We start from the raw sequence: 22,176 nt of genomic DNA on the forward strand, positions 1-22,176 counted from the left end.
CAGCATCTGGGCTACCCATTATTTGATAAGTTCAGGGGTACATACAGGACTTCAACTGGAAGCCCTGTCAGCATGATATAACCCCCAATGCCCTTGAGAGCATATCAAATAATCTTAATTATAATCTAAAAAGACTGCGAGCACTTAAGAACATGGAGCATTCTTAAAGCCTGTTCCAACCTTTAGAAGGCAAGTGCAAGGCCCTCAGGAACAAAACCTTCAACTTGAGTTAACCCTGAGGCTAGGTACCCAGACACTGTGACCCTGGACTTTTTGCATTTATATATCATCACCACCATGACCACCACAAGAGAAAGTGCCTGGCAATTTATTAGTCCAGACATAAGCTGACTACAGGTCATTATATTGACTATACTCCCCCAAATGACCAACATTTTCTGAGTGTAGCCCAGGGAAGACAAGGCTAATGTATGCATATTGAGAGGCCAGGCTTATGGTAAAGATTACCCCTGTTTCTATACTGGCCGTCTAAAGGTATTTACTTGGGTCTGTCTGTGTTGTGACAGTGTCCTAGACTCAAATGAATGCCTCTAACACTCCACATTTTTGAGCCATTCAGTCATGCATTTTTGTTATTGTTGAAAGTGGTGCGAAATTGCACTGCATGAGCTAAAATCCTTGGTGGTCTTCCAAGGATTCCAGCTAAAAAGGCACTTCCTTTGTTCCTCAGGAGAATGCAGTCCAGTAGGTCATTCAAAAGGGGAAATAAAAGCAGCAGCCCTGGGAGGGAGATGAAGGACAAGACAAAAAGAATAAAATGTTTTGGGTGTGAGCACATTAGCTTCCATTTCCTGCTGCTGGTCACTAATAACTCTCCTCTCTTTGGAGGGAAAATGTCCAGATGGACACATGCAAAAATATTCCTCAGGTGTTTTCTGGACATCATGACCATCAAAGGGAACACCTAGTAACAACCTTTGAGCACCCATCGAACTTCCTTTTCCCTGAGAAGCTGTCTGGGGAAGATGTCCTGTGGCTGCAAGACTGCACAGAGCAAAGTTGGAGAAAGTAGGGAGGGCCATTTCACAACCTACTCCCTCTAGTCCATCTCAAAGGCACATATTGTTTGCATGAGCAGATGAAAACTTGTCACATTCCCATTAAGTACAACACTGCATCTTCCCTTCAAAATGTGGGAATGACAACTGTAACCTTCACGCCAATCATCTCTGCTGGGCCAGGGCCCAAACTGTGCAGGGCACAAAGACCCCAGGTCTGACCTGCAGAGCCCCCAAGCTTCAGTAACTATTGGTTCACTTCACTTTTTCTGGCCGGGCGGGAGGAAGAGTGGAAAGAAAGAGGGCTTTTCAGGGCTCTACAACCAATAAAATCGTGCCTCCATGAGGACATACTTGAGCTTCCAAGAAGACCAGCAGCTAAGACCAAACAGTTTCTAATCAGTACAGTGTGCGAGTTATTTGATAACTGCAAAGGTGCAGTGGGCTTCTAGGTTGCACCAACAACTTCTTGGGTTATATTTCTAGACAGCTGCCAGTTATACTCTGAAAATGCCCAACACCTTCCCTCAATTACCTTTGCAAGTTATATGTAATTGATAACTGCACTTAATCTACATGGTTATTAATTGTCTTTCAAAAAAAATGACCCCCAAGTATTCCTAAACCTTTAGAAGTGCCTGGCTGAAAATTACAGTATTTCCTTTGCCAATTGCCGGCCCCCAGCCCGCCCCACCCAAGTGACCGACACCTAGAAGCAAAAGCTTGCTCTGCTCACTTCCATGAAAGGTTTGGAATGGAGGCTTGGCCCCAGGGCTCAAATCGCTCACTTCAATGTTAAGTTACGCTGGCCACCAGCCAGCTAGATTCGAGGTTCTTTCTGAACCCTCCAGGCGAACGGACTACCTGCGCCGCAGCTGGCCCACGGGGCTGCACGCAACAGTTAGCCTCTGAGAAGGAGAGAGAGACAGGGAGGGGACCGGTCCGACCACCTCAGCCGGCCTCGCAAGGATAAATTTGAAGGGCGCCGGCCGGAAAGCTACCTCCCCGGCACTCCAAGCAGGGCTTTTACCCCCAGGAGCCCCTAAGCGCCGAAATCCGGTGAACTTTTTTTCACAGGCTAAACAGTCCTATTTGCATAACCATCTCCTAGCAGAGACTCAGGTTTCCTGTAATCAGTCCTTTCAAAGGTTTGTAATTCAATGTGCAATTAACCCTTAAAATGAGGTGAGAAAAAGAAAGTGGAGGAAATACTCTTCTCGTCCAACACCTTCCGGAAAAAAGAAGAGTTCCCAAAAGTCAGGTTTGAAGGCATGGAGAGTCTTTTTTAAAGGCAACTCCTAAAACCGCTGTATCTACTCAGACTAGTCCGTGTCAGTGGTGGGAGAGAAATGGGGAGAAGGTTTTTAAGTAACATCAATGAAACATCAACTCGAGTTCCACGTTTTGCGCTCCCCGGAATCTGGCAACCTCTAAAAGATTCTTCACCACCACCCCACTAGTGACCTCCACCCCCGCAACCGGCTCTCTTGACCCACAAAACAAAGCGGGGAGCCCAGTAAGAAGTTCAACCCGGAAAAGGCGAGGGAACGGGTGACGCGCACTCTGAGGACCAGAGTCCTCTGGGGCTTCCTGGGAATCGGGAGGACTCCGGGGGGCGAGGGGGATAAACAACAGGAGTGGCGCTGGGCAATTCTGCTGTGCTCCGCCACTGGCAGCGCCTCGGGGGCCGCAGCCCCATGGGAACCTTCTACGCTGATAGGGCTTACTCTCTAGCTCTCCCCCTAGGCTACCTGCGTCTGGCGCGGGGGGAGGGGGCGGCAGGACGCGGGGCTTCTGTGGCCCCTTCTCTGAGTACTCGTCCCGGCGCTTGTCCCCCAGGGTATCCCACCTACCGTTGATCTCATGCGTAGGGGCATCATTCTTGTTGAAGCCTTTTGACACGTAGAGACGTCGCACTTCCGAGCAACTTTTCGACTTGAGCTCGGCAGCCAGCAACGCGGCGCTGAGTATGGCCAGGGTGCAAAGAAGCGCTGGCAAGCCGAACCGTGCCATGGTGCGGGAAGGATGGGCGCGCTCTGACCTTCACGACGGGATGAAAAGTGGTGGGCGCGGACCCTAAGGCTCGCGAGTGAAGCAAGAGAGCGTAGGAGTTGGAATAAGAGTTGGAGGAGGGGGGAAACGGCAGAAGGAGGAGACGCGGGACGAAAAGTGGAGCTGGGCCTCGCGCGTCAGGCAACGGTCCCCGGTGCCAGGCGCCCGGCCGAGAGAGAAGGAGACGGAGGTTGTAGAAGCAGTGCGTAGCCCAAGGAGCGAAGGCGCGGACCCGTAACTCAGAGCTCCGTGAGGACAGTGAGCGGGACGACCTGGCCGGCCAACGGGACAGGGACGCAGAGAGGGAGGGAAAGGTGGCAGGCTCCGCGGGGGCCGCGGAGGGTGTGAGCGGCGGCGGCTGGCGCTCCTCGCGCGCGGCTCGTGCTGCCGGGCGCTGCCCCACTCTCCTGACTCCACTCGGCTCGCTCACTCTGTCTTCGGCCAAAGGCTCTAACCTCCTCAGCTCCGCTGCTGATTGACTGGCCGGCGTGCACGGCGACGCTGGGCAAACTTGGCCCAGCGGGCGGCACAGGGGGTGGGGGCGGGCGGCGGGGGGGGGGGGGCTGGAGACGGGCGGGAGCTGGTAAGGTCGGGATGGGAGAAAACCTGGAAGCGGGGTTGGATCCGGAGTAGCTAAATCCACTTCCTAGGGGGCCGCACCAGGCGCGCGGCGCTCCTTCCAGAGACACGCCCCACTGGGCTCCTCCTTCCTCCTCTCCTCCAGGAGGGCGGGGAGCCTGCCCAGCGCCCCTCAACAGCAGAGGAAAGGCTAACTTCTCCAGGGTAAAGGGGTCAAGCCTCTGGGGCACCAAGTAGCTGGGGACTTGATCTAAAGCCCACGTTCGAGTCCTAGGCCTTATGCGCGTGGCCACCTGACCCACTGCCTGTGGGCCAAAGCCGGGCTAAAACCCACTAACCTTGATACCTGCTCCTGTTCCGCGCCTCCGCCCCGCTGCCTTGAGGACGCTCCTAACCACTTAGTTCCTGGTTAAGAGGAAAGCGTTGGTATTACTTGCAGTTTTCTCTTGCAGGTACCTCGGAGACTTGAGACTCAAAGCTGGCCCTAAAACCTCCTGGCCTCTTCAGACCTGCTTGGCGCTCTTGGTGCACCGCCTTGTTTGGAACCCTGGCTAGCATTTGTCTCCTCGCCTCCACCCCTCTCCACCATGCCTAGTTGTGCTGAACCCCTGTTTTCTAAACCCTGAATTGGGGGTGAGGAGCAACTTCGAGGCGATGGAACCAAGTTAGCGTTGATCTTAGAATCCTGGCCCAAACCAACCTTCTGCACGTAGGGAAACAGGCCAAGAGAAGGGTAGCGATTTGCAAATAGCATGCAGCTACAGGGTGGGGGTCCAAAACCCGGATTCAACTCCCGGGTCACAGGGAATAAAGGTAACCCAAGATCCCCAATTCTCTACTGTCACCACTCTGGGACCCAGTCCCCCCTTAACCATCAGAAAAGTGGAAATGGGTGAGTCTTCCCTCTTTCCAAGCTTTGTCATATTCCATTAATGAGTGTTTTTGAAGCTCCCAGGGCTCCTTTAATGAAGGGAACTGTGCAGATTGGAAACTTGTCATTACAGTTGTTATTGTTACACTCTGCTTTAAGAGGTTACAGTGAGAAGTGCATCAGACACCTCGGGAGTGTGCTGGGAACTGGGCAGATAAAAGGGGCTGGAACTTATTATTTGGCTAGACTCTCAATTCCCATAAAATTACATAGGGTGAAGATATGAACCATCATTACAATTATCATCCTCCTAGGGTTTGTTGAGACTTCCTCCACTGTTGTTTGCAAACCACGTTGACAAGGTTGGCTATGAAGAGATGTAGAAACTAGCATAGCTGTTGTTTTAAATGCCCGCTGCAAACTCTTCTACATTTTATTAGCTCTTGGAGATCACCAGGAAAAACACAGATTGTGACCTGTGTATATGGGACTCAGAATAGAATTTCTGTGAGTTGGCAGAACTCTAACTCTGTGACCAGGAAAGGAGTTTTTCTAAACATGCAAACTCAACGACAAATGAGTTTCCAGCCATTTCCGATGGACTTTCAAATAGTACAGGTTTCCTTCAAACTGATAACCATCAAGTCCTCAAGGCATTGCTGGGGCTTAGCCCAGCACTTTTAACTTTCACTGATTAATGCATTTTCTTAAACGTGTTCTTTACCAAAGAGAATATAATCAGACATGAGGCCAAGATTAATATTAAAATAAAATCCAATGACCTTAAATGAGAAAAAGACACTTCCAAACCATGAAGCCCCAATCAGAAAGCTTCTTTTCACACCAAGTCCAGGGGGAAGTCATTCCGGTCCTCCCAGTTTACTCCTGTTCTTTCTGTTAATGTATTATTAGCCAAAACTTGAGACTTTTCCATCAGAAACAGTAACCTCTGGCTAAGAACGGATCTGGACAAGTCTGAACTTTACCACACAAGGCAGGAACCCCAAGCTCTGCTCAGAGGCGGCTCCCACTTCAAAGCCTCCTTTCATTTAAATACAAACAGGGTGAACAACTGGCAATCTGCGAAACAAATACCATCCAGCTTCCCTTTTAGATGGCCTGTAGTTACACCTTCCCTCCCCCACCCCTCTCTAGCTTCTCTTCCAAAAAGTCTTCTTAGTAGAGATAGACCCACTCAGTGAAGTTTTCTGAACACCAAAAAAAAAAAAAAAGATTGGAGCTGCATGTAGAATGCAAGAATCAACAACTTCTCAGTATGATTAGCTCTCATTTAGCACTTTTTTGCTTTTTTATTGCACTAAAATACATGAACATAAAGTTTACCATTTTAATCATCTTCAATTGTACAATTCAGTGGCGTTTAGTACATTCACAATGGTGTGCAGCCATCACCACTCTTGGTTTAGCACATTTTCATCATCCCAAAAGGAAACCTCATACCCAGTCAGCAATCAAAGTCCATCCCCTTCTCCCCACTAATCTTCCTGTGTCCATATATTTGCCTATTCTGGGTGTTTTATATAAATTGAATCATGCAATAAGTAAAATTTTGTGTCTGGATTTTTTTTCACCCAGCATCATGTTTTTAAGGTCTGTCCATGTGATAGCATGTATCAACACTTCCTTTCTATGGATGAATAGTATTCTATTTTATGGATAGACCACTTTTGGTCATATAGTACTCTACGGTTTGCAAAGTGCTTCCAGGTGTACTCTCATACTCTTAGAAAATTTTAATGTTTTTTTTTAAATAAATAAGCCTTGGACAGTGTGGCTTGGTTGGTTGGAGTGTCATCCCATGCACTGAAGGGTAGTCACTGGTTCAGTTCCAGTTCAGGGCAAATACCTGGGTTGCAGGTTCGGGGTACAGACAAAGGCAACCAATCAATGTTTTTCTCTCATGTCACTGATTCTCTCTCCCTCTCTCTCTAAAGTCAATGCATATATCCTTGGATTAGAATTTTTTAAATAAATAAGCAAATTGAGTCTCAGCTAGCTTATGTAGCTTGTCCACAGACACAGGGTTCTTAAGTGGCTAAACCAAGACTGAAAAATTTAAGGCCTCTGACTAAATCCCATGCAGTTTTTCTTCGTTAGAAAACACAATTCTCTGGGTCACGTTTAGGATCAGCAGTGAATGTGCATCTGTCCAGATCTTCAAAAACCGCCCTGTTTCAGACTGATACATTTTCATTGCGCATGTACTATTTGCCAGAAGCTGCTCAGACCTAGGAGGGAAGATGTACAAGCCAAAAGGAGTGTTCAGTTTAATGTACTATGTAAGACCTATATGTAAAGGCTTGCCTAGGTAGAATGCACTTATGATATAATTGGTTTTCCCAAGTGAGGTGTTTCCCCTGATGTGGCACTGGGGTACATTCACTGATGGGCAGACAGAACAAAGTAGGCCCTCACTGTTGCTGCCATCCAAGCCAAGAAGTACTTGAGTCAGGTTCTCTGTCTCAGCTATCAGGGCACTTCTCCTGACTTGCTGGGGACTTACCTTAGTTGCCAAATATGGGGTGAGGAATAGAAGATGACCTCCCCCCTTAGAATAGGTGGTTGTCTTGGAGCCCTCTGGTCTCTCCCCTCCTCAGCCCATCCCTGCCATAGCCATGAGAGTATGCCTTTCATAATAGCACCTGAACAATGTCCTTCCCTCCTCCTCAGTATTCCATTGCTTCCATTGCTTTCCAGATCAACTCCCAAGTCATTCAATAGATCTGGATCCTTGCTATCAAGCCGTAGTCTATATTACTAACTTTCTAACTGATCCTTCCCAATCCTGTATCTTATATTCAGTCCCATAAGAACATGTCATCATTCTCCATTATGCCATGCCCTTCCTTGCAACCTTACCCTGATCATGTTAGGAATACCTTTTCATTCCCCTCCACTCCTTGGGAAACTTTATATTCATCCCTCAAGACTTAGCTGAGAGCACTGGCTGGTGTGGCTCAGTAGGTTGAGTGTCATCCCACAAACTGAAGTTGCTGCTTTGGTTCCCATTTAGGGTACATGCCTGGATTGTGGGCCAGTAAACCTTTAAGCGTTCTGAACTACTCACTAATATTTAAAAATCAGATTTCAACTCTAACCAGTGTGGCTGGGTTGGGCATTGTTCTGCAAAGCAAAAGGTCACATGTTTGACTTCTGGTTAGGAATGGATGTTTCTCTCACATCGAGGTTTTTCTCCCTCTCTTTGTCTCTCCTTTGCCTTCTCTCTAAATATATATATATTTAAATCAGGAGATTTAAGATCTAATTCTACGTCTATTCCCTTAGGAAACTGCCCACAGGGCAGACCTGCACACTGGCAGGCAATAGACATTCAAATAAAAATAAAGTCTAGAGAGCTGTTGGAGACTAGGGGTAGAGGAATCTTCAGAGAAAGCAAGACCTCTGCTGAATGGCAAGTGTGATAGTTGTTTTGTATAGATGGTGCTTCGGAGGCCTAGAAGCAGGAGACATGAGCTCTGCTTGGGGGAATCTAGGAAGGTTTTTCAGAAGAGGTGATATTTCAGCTAAGTATTTTTTTAAGATTTCAACTTTTTAATTTTTAAAAATTTACTGATGAGATGTTTTTAGTTCCACATATTTATATATTCATTGGTTGATTCTTATGTGTGCCCTGACTAGAGATTGAACCCACAACCTCGGTCTATCAGGAGGATACTCTAACCAGCTGAGTTACCCAACCAGGTTTTTTCAGCTAAGTCTTTTTTTTAAAGATTGTATTTATTTATTTTTAGAGAGAGAGAGTAAGGGAGGAAGAAAAAGAGGGAGAGAAACATCAGTGTGTGTTTGCCTCTTGTACACCTCCCTCCTCCCTACTGGGGACCTGGCCTGTAACCCAGGCATGTGCCCTGACTGGGAATAGAACCAGTGCAACAGTCTGGCACTCAGTCCAAGGAGCCACACCAGCCAGGACTAAAGAGTATTTCTAATTACTAAAAAAGAAAAAACCCTACTTTTTAATGATTATACTTCCATGTGATGGCAAACAGTTTTCAGATAGTTACTACTCTAGCTTGTTGCACATGATTTGACCTGCAGCTTTAGATGGAAAACATGCATTTCAATATAATTGGGAGAGAGTTTCTTCTATAATTTGCCCATTGGACGTAAATGGTTCACTCCTGGAAACAAAATTATTTCTTCGCGTGCTTTTGATTAAATAAAAATACTGATACTTTGTGTTTAACACTTACATTGTGAAGGTACTTCTAGAACATTCATTTTTCAAAATTGCTCTGTATTACTCTTCCACATCTCACCCATCTGATGAGAAAATCACACAGGCAAAAAGACAGGGTAGAGGTAAGGAACCCAGCATTATATGAGCAGATGCTATGAGAATGTGAAATCTAAAAGAGACCTTGGCATTTGTCTAGTCAATCCACCTTAAACTTGACCTTTCCTATTTTATTTGCAATTTCAAGCATGTGAAAGACTATCAGAGGCTAGAACAGTAGCAGTAGTAATGGTGGTACTAAAGTAGCAAAGTAGCAACCTTGCTGCTTCTACTCAGGATTTTACCTGAGAACAAGGTCTCCTTGGTATTAGGCATATTGTGGTGCAAGGTTGCAGAGTAAAACCAGTGAGTGACATTTAGTACTGAATATTATATTTTACATTCATTTTCTACCTTGTTTGGAAAAACAGACAAGCTATCTGGTATCAGCTTCACTCTCACAGGCCTCCAAGGAGCTGAAGTGTACCCTCCCCAACCCCAGCCATGAACATTATGAAATCTGTTTCTTCTCTGTGATGATCAGGAATCTGAGCTGAAAAATCAAGGCCCCATTGAAAAAGCAAAAAAAAATGTTTTAAGCAACATAAGAAAGTTTTTTATGGACTACCAACTTAGCCTAATAGGTTTTTGGACTTGCACTTCAAACCTGAGAAGTCACAATCAATTTCTTTTTTTTCTTTTCTCCTCCTTCTCTTCTTTTTATTCTTCTTTCTCTGTAGCACCATCATCTCTGTCTTTATGTGAAGAGACAATGTGCATTTTTAAGAAGACACAGCAGGGAGTAGGCATTTTTATTCCAAAAACATACCACAGATAAAGAGTTGAAGAGAGTCAGGGTCAGACATAGTTTGACATTTGTCATTTTCTACCCACTGTTGGGTGATGTGTACAGAACTGCTGCTTTACTGCGGCTGTAACAATAAAGCATTTAAATAATCAAGAAAACTATTAAACCTGGACAGACATTCGAGCATCTAGCTGAATGCAGGCTGCATACACAGCACAGAGAGCATAGCCTTTCCCATTTCTTTCTCTGCTGATATATACAAGCTTCCTTTATCCAGACTGACTTTCCCAAAATCTGAACTCACATTTTTTTGATTCTCAGAGTACACAGTACTGGATTGCAGAATACATGAGGCTTGTTGGGAAGGAGGGAAGATGCACAAAATTGGCAGAAGTGAGAAAGAGGCTCTTCCGTGCTCTTCCACTTTCATCACCCCCAAAAGAACCCTGCCTTCCTTTAGTTGGCTTGTCAGGGTCAAGGGAAGTAGGTGGCTCAAGAATGTCTGAAGAAAAGTCTTTATAAGTCAGATTATTTATATATTTATTTTAAATATATTATTTATTTATTTAGAGAGAGGGGAAGGGAAGGAGAGAGGGAGAGAAACATCAATGTGTGATTGCCTGTCATGTGGCCCCCAACCGGGGATCTGGCCCGCAAATCAGGAATATGCCCTGACTGGGAATCCAACCAGCGACCCTTTGCTTCACAGCCTTCACTCTATCCACTGAGCCACATCAGCCAGAGCAGATTTTTTATTTTAAATAATCTAATTTCTGTGACTCCTAACTTTATTTTCTTTAAAAATATGGATTCAGCCCTGGTTGGTGTAGCTCAGTGTAGCGCGGGGCCTGCGAACCAGAGCATCACGGTTCGATTCCCAGTCAGGGCACATGCCTGGGTTGCAGGCCAGTTCCCAGCAGGGAATGCAGAAGAGGCAACCATTCATTGATGTTTCTCTCCCTCTCTCCTTCCCTTCCCCTCTAAAGATAAATACATAAAATCTTTAAATATATGTATAAAAGTGAAAATATAGAAGGTTTTGTTTAAAAAATTTGGATTCATATGAGTTTGTCTATCTTTAGTAAATATGTACAAACAATGTGATTTTGAAAATATGCTGGTTTTAGTCAATATTTTAGTTACTATAAATAAAGGATTTTGAGAAAACTTTCTGGGAGTGTGTGTTCTATATTTTGATCCAGGTGGTAATTACCTGAGTATATGTATATGTAAATATTTGTCAGGCTATACACTTCCGATTTATGCACTTTATTGAATGTATGTTATATAAAAATGGGGGATACAACAAAACAACCACAATTTTTTTTAGTGGGTGAGTTTAGGAGTAGAGTATATATATACACACTGTGTATGTGTGTATGTATAAATGCATATGTATATGACTTGAAGACTTTTCTATATTTTACAGTAAATATATGTGACTTTTATGGTTAAAAATATATATTTTTTAAATGAACATCACTGTCCTGCTGAAGAGAAACTCTCATTCTTCTTACTTGCTTTTTTCTCTTCCACCCTAACGTTCCCTATTTATAATTACATCATAACTCAGCTCATTAACCAAAGGCCTTTTTGTTTCTTGCATGATTCTCAAACATTTACCAAATGGCTACTCTCTAAATTCATCACTCTGGGGCTCTCAGGTAGCATGGGGCTGGGTGATGATTAGAATGCTGTGCTGAGCCCTGGCTGGTGTGGCTCAGTGGATTGAGTGCAGGTCTGAGAACTGAATGATTGCCAGTTCGATTCCCAGTCAGAGCACATGCCTGGGTAGCAGGCCAGGTCCCCAGTAGGGGGCATATGAGAGGCAACCAGACATTGATATTTCTCTTCCTCTCTTTATCCTTCCCTTCTCCTCTCTCTAAAAATAAATAAATAAAATCTTTTTTAAAATGCTGTGCTGGGTTATCAAGGACTGCCCAGGATGCTTAGAAGCTAGAAGAGCTGGAAGCATGAATGCAGCCAAGTCCTAGATGGAGATCCGAGGATGAAGAATAAGTGACTGTATACACACAAGCACCACATAAGCACCACAAGGCCGAACAGGTGACATTACCAATGACAGAGCCAAAAATAGAAAACCAGGTGAAAATTGCAAAACTTGGTTGGAATTCCATGTCCCATCTTTGTTAATCAGGAGAATCTGGGTACCTGGATGTCAGACTATATAAATGTAAGGTGAAGCTGTCAGCAACTCTGAACTGAATACTGTTGATGTTGTATGTTTAAGGCCCAATACTTGCTTGCTGATGTTATTGTTGTTTGTTTCTTCAAGGCTGCTGCCTTATCCTAGATAACAACTACTATCTATCGAGCTCTTCTCATCTATATACTCTCCCTGAACATATTAGTTAGCACCTCTTGAACACTTGCTATATGTTGATCTTTGCAGCAATCCCATGAGGTAGGTTCTAAAGTTATTTCCATTTCACAGATGAAGAAACAGAGGCTCATGGGTTTAAATTGCATGTCCAAGGGCACCCACTTGATCAGTGGCAGAGCTGAGAGTTGTGCCTAGTTTTGACATTGAAGCCCATGCTCTTGGTCACCTTGCTCACCATACAAGGCTATTGGCATCCCAAGGAGACTCTGTTTGGTGTTAGGGCACCAGCAGTCAGTTATGGCTGAGACTCATCGATTAAGATGCAAAAACGCTTTCTTTCCTTTCTTTTTGGAATTGAGTTGAAATTCACAGAAAATTAACCATTTTAAAGTGAACAATTGAGTGGCATTTTGTGCATGCACTATGTTGTACAACTTCCACCTTTTCATCATCCCAAAAAGAAACTCTACACCCACTAAGCTATAACTCCCCACTTTCCTTTTCTACCATCCCCTGGTAACCTCTATTCTACTTTCTATCTGTATAAATTTGCTTATTCTGCACATTTCATATAAGTGAAATCATGCAATATTGTTTCTTTTGTATTTGGCTCATTTATTTCACTTAGCATAATATTTTTGAGGTTCACTCATGTTTTAGCATGTATCAGTACTTCATTCATTTTCATGGCTTTTCAATTCCATTGTATGGATATACATATTTTATTTAACAATTTATCAGTGGATGAGCATTTGAATTGTTTCCATGTTTTGAATGCCCAGGAACTTATCCCAAGGAAATAACAAAGGAAATGCATAAATAATTAGTTATAAAGATATTCATTGTGCATGTATACCAGAATTTACTTATTCATTTAACCTCTGATGGATATTTGGGCTTTTCCCACCTTGTAGCTATACTATAAAGCTATTGAATAATGCTGCTTTGAACATGCATGCATGTGTATTTGAACACCAGTTTCCAATTCTTTTGTGTATTGACGTATTTTCTTTAGCATGAATTATGTCCAGGTATTATAAAAGAAGGCTCTAAATGCTTGTCCTCTGTGAGACATTAGTTGAATAGTCTGTCTTTGGCAGATCTTTGAAAATGGCAATAGTGAGACGTCATTGGCTGTGAATCCAGAGATCTGTGACTGAGTCCTAACTCTGCCACTTAGCAGTATTCTTTTTTCAATCCTTACCCGAGGACATGTTTATTGATTTTAGAGAGAGAAGAAGGAGGAGAGAAAGAGATAGAGATAGAGAGATAGAAAGGTAAAGGGACAGACAGAGACAATGATGTGAAAGAAACTTCGATCAGCCCCCCAGCTGGGGATAGAACTTGCAGTCTAGACATGTTCCCTGACTGGGAATCCAGCCCAAGACCTTTTGGTTTACAGGATGATGCTCCAACCAACTGACCCACATGGGAAAGAGCCTTCCTTACCAGTATCTTGACTCCAATTTTTTCATTTCTGATATTTGAACTCTGGAGTTCCTTCCATCACGGGCATTCAATTTTTAATCTGGACAAGATCCTAGGCCTCCAGACAACTTCACTTGGGCAGACATGATCTACAAGAGACAATTGTTGACTCACAACAGCATGTGTGTGAAATGCCAGTAGTTAGTCTTACAGGTGTTTGAGGAAAAATATTTTCCTTTGAGTCTACTTTCTCCACTCAATATGAGGAAGCCTCTTTGATAATTGTCAAATCTCTTATTGTAACAGCAGCTGCCGCCACCACTGATTTAGATGTCTTGGGCACTGCTCATGTGAGATATTACCCACACGGATCAAGACCAGAAATGTGAAAAAAGAAATGTTATAAAGATTGAAGTGCTGAGCTGTCATCGATGCCCAATTCTGTCTGTACAAATCTAGCCCCTTAGAAGGAAATGAGGAGCAGCTGGCCACAGTCCTCCCCCAACTTGGGGAATGGTTGCTTCCCTAATTTGAAGAATGAGCAGCAAAAACTTCAACTCTACACTAGACCCATGAAAAAACACTGTTCTACCACCTGCATTGCAGTCTCTCCATTTATTCCATAAAGGAAAACAACTGCAGCCCTGAAAAGTGTGGTTCAGTGTGTTGGGCATCATCCTGCAATGGTAAAGGTCACCAGTTTATTCCCGGTCAAGGCGCAGGCCTGGGTTGCAGGTTCAGTCCCTAGATGGAGTGCATACAAGAGACAACTGGTCCATGTATCTCCCTCACATCAGTGTTTCTTTCCTTCTCTTTCTCCCTCCCTCCCCCTCTCTTTAAAAATAAATAAATAAAATCTTTAACACACATATGCACAACTACAAACTGCACCTCAACCTCTCCATTCATTGCCATGTCCCTTCTTTGAATTCTATTTTAAATGTTACTTGACCATTGGATAAAATCATATTTCAAAGAATGCACTGGACAATATGCAGCAGGGACCCATTAAAACATGCTTTGGTATATACGAAAATACACTCATTTTCACAGATTTAAATGCTTTTCAGCTGTCTCCAAAGGACTGCATGACAGATGGTTTCAAAGCAAGTCACATTTACAAACAGCAGACAAAAATATTATTTAGCAGATTCTCTAAGTGTTTTTCTGAGCCTTCTAGAACCAATTTTTTTCCATGAGGTCTTTTATTTCTTATTTGCAGAGGCCTAATGAAAAAAGTCTCTCTATTTCCTAAGTAATCTTGTGTATGTATTTCCTGGGCTTAGAGAATATAAGGGCAGAAAATACTTCTAGAGCTATAGAGCTGTCTCTTGTGTTATTTTAGAAAATACTACCTTGGCCTGAAAAAATATAAGTTATGTTACCATCATAAACACTAAACCAAAAACCAGAGTAAGGGAGAGGGGAGGGTTTGTGTGGAAGATAGGATGAAATAAGAGAAGAATGAAATGATAGAATAATTGTCATAGGACTTATGACTCATGTAAACAACCATTTGAAAAAGTAAATTATGCTTTGATTAAAGTCATCAAAATAAGGACCATCTCCTGGACAATTCCTCTGCTTTTAAAGTTTTGAAAAAAATTCACGTGTTGTTTATGGCCATACCACCCTGAATGTGCCCAATCTAGTCTGAAAAAAAGTCCATGTCAAGTACATTTTATGAACAGGGAGTAAGCCAAAGCCCTGGAGTGTCCTCCCGGAGCATCCACTTTTGGCAGGGACCGGAACGTTAACTCACAAGGCAGGTAGGGTGTGTTAGATCCAGATAACTTGTGTTTCTCATGATCAGAGGAGGGGTGAGGTCGCTAGGCCTTCTGGGGGTGGGTCCAGGCCAGCAAAGATAGCCATACCAGAGAGACCTGAAGGGTATAGAAGGAGGGTGGAGGAGGTGTCAGATAAATAGAATGCCTTGAACAAATGGCCTAGAAGATGAGGAGTATTTGGAAACAGGCAGAGAGAGAAGAATGGGGTACATTTCAGCTTGGAGGAAAGAGTGGAAACAGAAGTAGGGAAGAGCAACTGAGCTAGAGCTATGAGGTTGGTGACATGGAGCCCTGTCTGGCTGGGAGGAAAGGATGCTTGACAATGTGTGACCCATCAGATCATGTCCTCTTACTGTATCCATGAAGACTATTTCCTTCTCTTACTGTTTGCCTTAGCCTGAAATCCAACAGTATTTACACCATCTCTAACATGTATTGACAAGAAGAAAAAGCCTGAAGAAAGCAACAATATATCTAACTCAGTTTCTGATTAATAGCACAGTTGTGGGCTGTCAGTGAAGCCATCCTGCAAGGAGTTGGTACATTTTCATCTCTTACAGTGAAATTTTCCTGTTTATTCCTCCCACTCATGTTCTAGAATTTTATTTATAACACTTTTTGGCCTGTTCTTTGAAGTGCGTGTGTACGTGCCTCTGTGTGTGAGAGACTGAGAAACTAAAGTACTCTCTTGGGCTTTGAGCTTCTGGAAAGCAGGCCCGACATACATTCCAAGTATTATAATTGTGATCCATTATACATAAGGAGAAGCAATGTAAACGATGCCCCTCTGTTCTGGCTGCATCATCTTGCACAGTTGCCTCCTCGCCTAACAGCCACGGACTCGGCAAAGCTGCCTGTTGCCCGCATTCATGGGGCCCTCTGGGAGTCAGACTTATTGTGCTGGAAGGGGCTTTAGAGAGTCCCCAGGGCCAGCCCCCTGATGACAGGAAGGGCCAGGAGCAAACTACCCAGACAGGTGGACACCTGGCCCAGAGCTAAGTGAACCTGACAGGCAGGAAATTCTTCTCCAGATCCAAGAGGAAGGAGTGGGCCTCCTTGCTCTTTGTTTTTGTCCCGGTGATGGTGTGGTGGCAGCAGACTGCAGAAGGACTGGAGGGGCAGTAGGGCTGGCCCACATGGGAACATGCATAGGGATAGAAAAGAAGTCGGGCTGGCCTGCATGGAGGCCAAAGCAAGTCCAGGAATCTTTCCTGGGACTGGGCTATCTTTTCAGCCATGCTCCAAGCCTGGACAATCATTTGTCCTTTCACCAGGGTGAAAAGCTCAGAGACAGGGCTGAGGACTCCTCCTCTGGCTCACAGAGAGACAAAGAGCAGCTTAGCATTTTGCATGGAATTGGATAGACTAAGGTCTGTCTTCTGTTGTCTCATGGTCTAGGTTAACACATTCATTACTAGAACACAGTATGATGTAGTGGAAAGGATCCTAGATTTGGAGTTGGAGAAACTTGTTTAATTTTTATTTGGTCATTTTGTTCATATGTGATCTTGGGAAAGTTATTTAATTTTTCTAGGCTTCAGTTTCCTCATTTGGAAAACAGGAATAAAAATAGTGCCTTCCTCAGAGGGTGGTTGTGAAGAGTAAAAGTATCTTTTTCTTTTTAGTAGGATGATATTATTAAAATTTAGCTCTTTTTTTATTTTTATTTTTTTAATATTTTATTTATTTATTTTTAGAGAGAGGGGAAGGGAAGGAGAAAGAGTGGGAGAGAAACATCAATGTGTGGTTGCTCTCTTGAGTCCCCTGCTGGGAACTGGCCTGCAACCCAGGCATGTGCCCTGACTGGGAATCGAACCGCGATACTCTGGTTCGCAGGCCCGCGCTCAATACACTGAGCTACGCCAGCCAGGGCTTTAAAATTTAGCTCTTTTTTTAAAGATTTTATTTCTTTATCCTTAGAGGGGAAGGGAAGGAGGAAGGGAGAGAAACATCAATGTGTGGTTGCCTTTCGTGCATCCCCTGCTGGGAACTGGCCTGCAGGGAACCGGCCTGCAACCCTGGTATGTGCCCTGACTGGGAATCGAACCGCGATTGTCTAGTTCGCAGGCCGGCGCTCAATCCACTGAGCTACGCCAGCCAGGAAAAGTATCTTTAAAGATATTACAGATGACAAATATTAGCTCCCTTCATTTTTACATCAATATACCATACTGATTTAAATTTTTTATTTCCGATAACATGAAAAAATTCAATTGCTGTTGATCTAAATATTGCTTTAAATACATTTACCAATGACTAGAGGTTTGGTCAGCATTTTGCTATAGGGAAATGTGGCTGTGATGGCATGTTTTATTGCAGGATTAAGGAACTTTTTATTCTTTTGGTCTTTTCTCTTCTTGTGTCATCTTCAGAATTATTTTTCACCATCCTGCAGAACTTCAGCTTGGACCCAGCCTCTGGGTAAGTTTTCGTCACTGCAAAGTGGAATGCAAGGACACCTACTTGTTTTTGCAGATTAATGTTTCTGAACAAATAAAAGACTGATAGTTCTAATAGTCTTTATTTAATTTAACAAAAATTCTTTCTATTGTATCAAATGAATAACATGTAAAGCATCTGACATAGTGTAGGTGTTCAATAATTAGCAGTAGCTGCTATTATTATTATTACTTCTATTATTATTATAAAGTAGGAGATGATAAGAGAAAGAGACTGAAAAGAACTTTATCATTCTTATTGTCGACAGAAATTTTAAGTTCCAAATGGATATACATTACATCAAAGGCCTATTCAGTCATCTCAGCAAGATATTGACATAGCCCTTCTGAAGTCAATGAAGTCTCCATAGTTGTCAACTTGATCCTTGAGCCTGAGACCAGAGAGAAAGAGGAGGCTGGCCAGCCTAAAATTCTTTTTAATTATTCGCCACAAAAAGTAACAGAGAAAGTGGAGAGGTCCTTCCTGGGGGGATTGGGGAGGACACAAAGGCAGGGCCCTCCCATCAAGGAACTTAGATCTCTCCTTGGCTCACTTCTCACATCATTATACCCACTTGTATGTTGTTTTGTTAAGTGCCCTTAAGTCTTTTCTCAAGAGTGTCACTTAAAGATCACTAATTAGGCCTATAAACCCATCGGAGCCAAGGGGCCCTGCCGTTTATCTCTTTTGTTTCCCTTTCCCTCTCACAGTGACTAGAACAGTACTGAGCACATGGTGTAGCCTCAATATAAGTTGCTGACTGTCTGACCTTGGAGACTTGGTTAACAGGCTAGTTAGAAGCTCCAGCTGAAGTTGTGTTAAGAGGCATCATTCATTGGTGGCTCGCCTGGCTGGGCTCGCCTGGCTGGGCAAGACAGAGCAAATGGAAGCACAAAGGTCAAACCTGACAAGGGCAGTTCAGTCAGGAAAGCCAGGTCGTGAGCAGATGGGGGTGGGGAAGGTGGCCAAGGAGGATGGCTCACTCATCTCCTTCAGTAAATGGGAAACAATTACGCCTAGAGCATGCACCCAGACTACCTTCTGTGGAATGAAGTCTGACAGCAAACTCCCTATTAAAAGTGATGTGGCCAAATGTGGGGGAGGGGCGCAGGGGAATGGTGGAGGAGGTTGAAAAGCTTGACCTTTTAAGATATTTAATCAGTAAATATGTGATACTTTTGGATTCTATTACCACTACTACAGTAAAGGCACTATCTCTATGGGATTTTGTATGATATTTGCTTGTGTTGGCTAAAAATTCATTGACCATATAGGCCAAAGCACAACATTTGTTTGATAATGGAAATTCAGGACAGCTTTTGTCACCAGGGGGTAGAGCATATGTGGAGTCAGAAGGAACCATTGAGATATTATGTGATGTAGGGACAGTCATGTCTCCTAAAATAGGATAAATTTCCTCCCCACACAGAATCATAACAATGGAAAAGCATTCAAACAACTGCATATCACTATAGGCAGTACTCAGCCTAATCTAAGAGTCTGGGAACAAAGTTCCTAAGGCCTGTTGGGGAAAGAGAGCAGGTATAACTCACTTGGTTCCTGAAGGAGGAGCTGGGAGCAAAGAGTAGAAAATACAAGGAGGCAGATTTCAACTCAATATTTAAGGCAGAACTTTCTGAATGGTTTGCCTGCTTAGGTAATGTTTTTTCCATGTTGTTAAGTGTTTAAGTTTCTGATTTAGTCCTCCTCACCACATATCCTGCTTCTCTGACCAAATTTGCAAAACCAATTGCCCACGACTCAAAGTGACTAAATATGAGACCCTGGCATCCTAACCTTAGTGGCTGTTGGGTCCAGGACCACTGACAGTCCCAGCTGGTACAATGAGGATTTCCTCCTCTGGAAATCATAGTAGATTCCCCCAAGCAGGTCTTCTGGAGGGGTTGTGGCTCCAAACTAAGCACTTCCTGGAGTGAGTTAAGATGTTCCTGCTTTGACCCTAGGGGAGTTAGGCACTCCAGATGTTGGGCTTTCCTTCTCTGTTGGTCTTTCAGGGTGCCAGCTGTAGCATCCCACCTGTTTAAGGCACTCTTCCAGGCAAGTCTTTTCTTCTGCCCCAAGGAAGAGCTGCCACCAAGCAAGCTTGGCAAGTAAATACAAGACATTTACAAACTCTAAACCATTTTTCACTTGCTTGCTAGTCCCCTAAAGGTACTATAAGAGTAAAAGACATGAAATTAGCATTCTTGACCTTTGACTACACACAAATCAAGATTCCCCAGAAAGAATGGCTACTCACAAAACAGAATTTAACCATTCATTCCTGAGAGACTTAACCGGGAGATGTGCACTTTAGGAGGCAGATTTAGAGCTCTATCCTCAGTTCCATTTAAGTTTATTTTTCCCTTAAGCAATATTCATTTTAAAGAAAGCATTTAAGACTTTTGAGTGTTATTTTCAGTAATAATGCTTTACATTTGGGGGAGGTATTTATTTACAATTCACAAAGCATTTTCCAGAACCTGTCCTTCAAGGAACTAACCCTGAAACATAGGTGCTCAGTGAATGAAGATCTCATCTAAAAATTCAGATGCCATGGTGCCATTGATGTGCAGGCAGATTAGGTATCGTCACTCACCCTCAGTTTACAGGGGAGGAGACTGAGCCTTACAGATGTTCATTGACTTGTCTTTTTGTTTCACCTGCTAATCTTAACCTAAAGAGAGAAAGCAGACACTATGAAAATACACTAGCTTCACTTGCTGTTCTGTACTAGGCAGATCTGTTGTGGGACAGGTGAGGCTTTGCCTCAATCCCTTCGTACTATTTTGAGCCTTGTCTGGATCTGAGCTGCAGAGCTATGGTTGTCTACAGACGTGGAAGGTTTGGGGTCTGAAATATCTTCCACCACCTTTAAATCTTACTGGAGAGGTAAAGGAAACACTTTTCATTGTTTTAGTCACTTAACAATCCACTGGGGTTGTGGGGAGGAGTGGGGGGAAAAGGCAGAAAAAAACTGTACTTAAACAACAATTAAAAAATATAAATAAAGGGCCCTGGCTGGTGTAGCTCAGTGGATTGAGTGCGGGACAGCGAACCACACGATCACAGTTCGATTCCCAGTCAGGGCACATTCCTGGGTTGCAGGATGGTTCCCTGCAGGCCAGTTCCCAGCAGGGGATGCGCCAAGGGCAACCATACATTGATGTTTCTCTCTCTTCCTCCTTCCCTTCCCCTCTAAAGATAAATAAATAAATTTAAAAAAAGAAATTGAATTTCAAATAATTTAAAGATAAAAAGATTCTTATAAAAACTAAATTAAATATTTAAAAAATATATAAGTAAATACAAATAAAGTTATTGGTGAACATGAAAAAAACAACAATCCAGATATTTTCCTAAGTTTCTTGGCTATTTTTGCTAGATTTGAGAAAGACTTTATTGTTGTTGGGTAGATTTTTTGTTTATAAAGATTTTTAAGGTGTTTTTTTTTAATTTATTTATCTTTAGAGGGGAAGGGAAGGAGAGAGGGAGAGAAACATCAATGAATGGTTGCCTCTTACGCATCCCCTGCCGGGAACTGGCCTGCAACCCAGGCATGTGCCCTGACTGGGAATTGAACCGCGATCATGTGGTTCGCAGGCCTGCGCTCAATCCACTGAGCTACACCAGCCAGGGCTTAAGGTGTTATTTTTATAGTTTTTCACTTCTTTTTCTTTTCTTTTTTTGTTCCATTCTTGTTAAGAGGGAAGAGTCTAAAGCTGGTGACATCCCTCCCAACTTTTCTCTTTGCCTTTTAAATAAACCTGCCCCTGTTTGTTTACTTCTTCTCTGGCTGGCTCAGGACTTGCTTCAGTGCACTTCCATGGGTGGGTACAAAGATCCTGGGGGTCTTGTCCCAGCCACCACCACCTTACCTATGGCCCTTGAGAACATCAAGAGGTTCCTTTCCAGGAGTTCCTGTGAGAGGAACAGAGGTGAACTTGGGCCAACCATGTTCCAGGACTGAACCCTTTGAAGAAAACCTGGGAGTGTAGCCTTAACTGCCTCTACTCTGCCCCATGCTTACTAATGGGCATGGAGAGAGGACAGTAATGGGAAAACTCTCTTGGAGAATAGCTAGAAATAGTCAAAGAGGAGAATCAGTGGCAAATCTACTGAGGAAATTCTTGCCAATGTGGGTGGCAGAGAGGATGTTTGAGTGTGAGTCAGTTACCATTTGTTGAGACTAGTTCAGGTGTTACTTGTTTGTTTCTAGGCACTTCTTATGTTATCTCACTTAACCCTGCTAACAATTTCATGAGATAGATGTTACCACCCCCTATTGTACAAATGAAGAAACAGAGGCCCTGTGAGGTGCAGGCACCTGCCCAAGGTCACATAGCTGATTCTCCAGGGACTCCTGTGCATCTAACCTAAGTGTTCATGTTCTGGGGCTTTGCTGCAAGCATGCCAGCTGCCCCTCAACATGATATGACAAGGAAGAAGGAGAAGACAGGAGACAACAGGAGATGATTTTTCTTCCTGGCTTTCTGCAGCTTCTATGTGCAACCCTGAGCCTGGAAGAGTCTGGAGTTTCTCTGCTCCTCTCCTTGGTGTCTGTTGGCTTCTTCCCCTGTTGACTCCCTCAGGT

The 22,176-nt window shown here is 43.6% G+C and overlaps 1 protein-coding gene across 1 annotated transcript in view; it reads right to left on the reverse strand.

Moving 5' to 3' along the window:
- GPC4 (glypican 4) overlaps nucleotides 1-3,588 on the reverse strand; it is a 120,059-nt gene extending 116,471 nt beyond the window's left edge. The window contains exon 1 of the mRNA XM_037146360.2: nucleotides 2,873-3,588. Within this exon, the coding sequence (XP_037002255.2) occupies nucleotides 2,873-3,032 (160 nt within the window). The 5' untranslated portion in view covers nucleotides 3,033-3,588. The remainder of the gene's footprint in view (nucleotides 1-2,872) is intronic.
- Between the last annotated feature and the right edge of the window lie 18,588 nt (nucleotides 3,589-22,176).

This window comes from Artibeus jamaicensis, unplaced genomic scaffold, assembly GCF_021234435.1.
Source record: "Artibeus jamaicensis isolate MK-2021 breed Jamaican fruit bat unplaced genomic scaffold, CSHL_Jam_final contig_240, whole genome shotgun sequence".
Taxonomy (NCBI): Eukaryota; Metazoa; Chordata; class Mammalia; order Chiroptera; family Phyllostomidae; genus Artibeus; species Artibeus jamaicensis.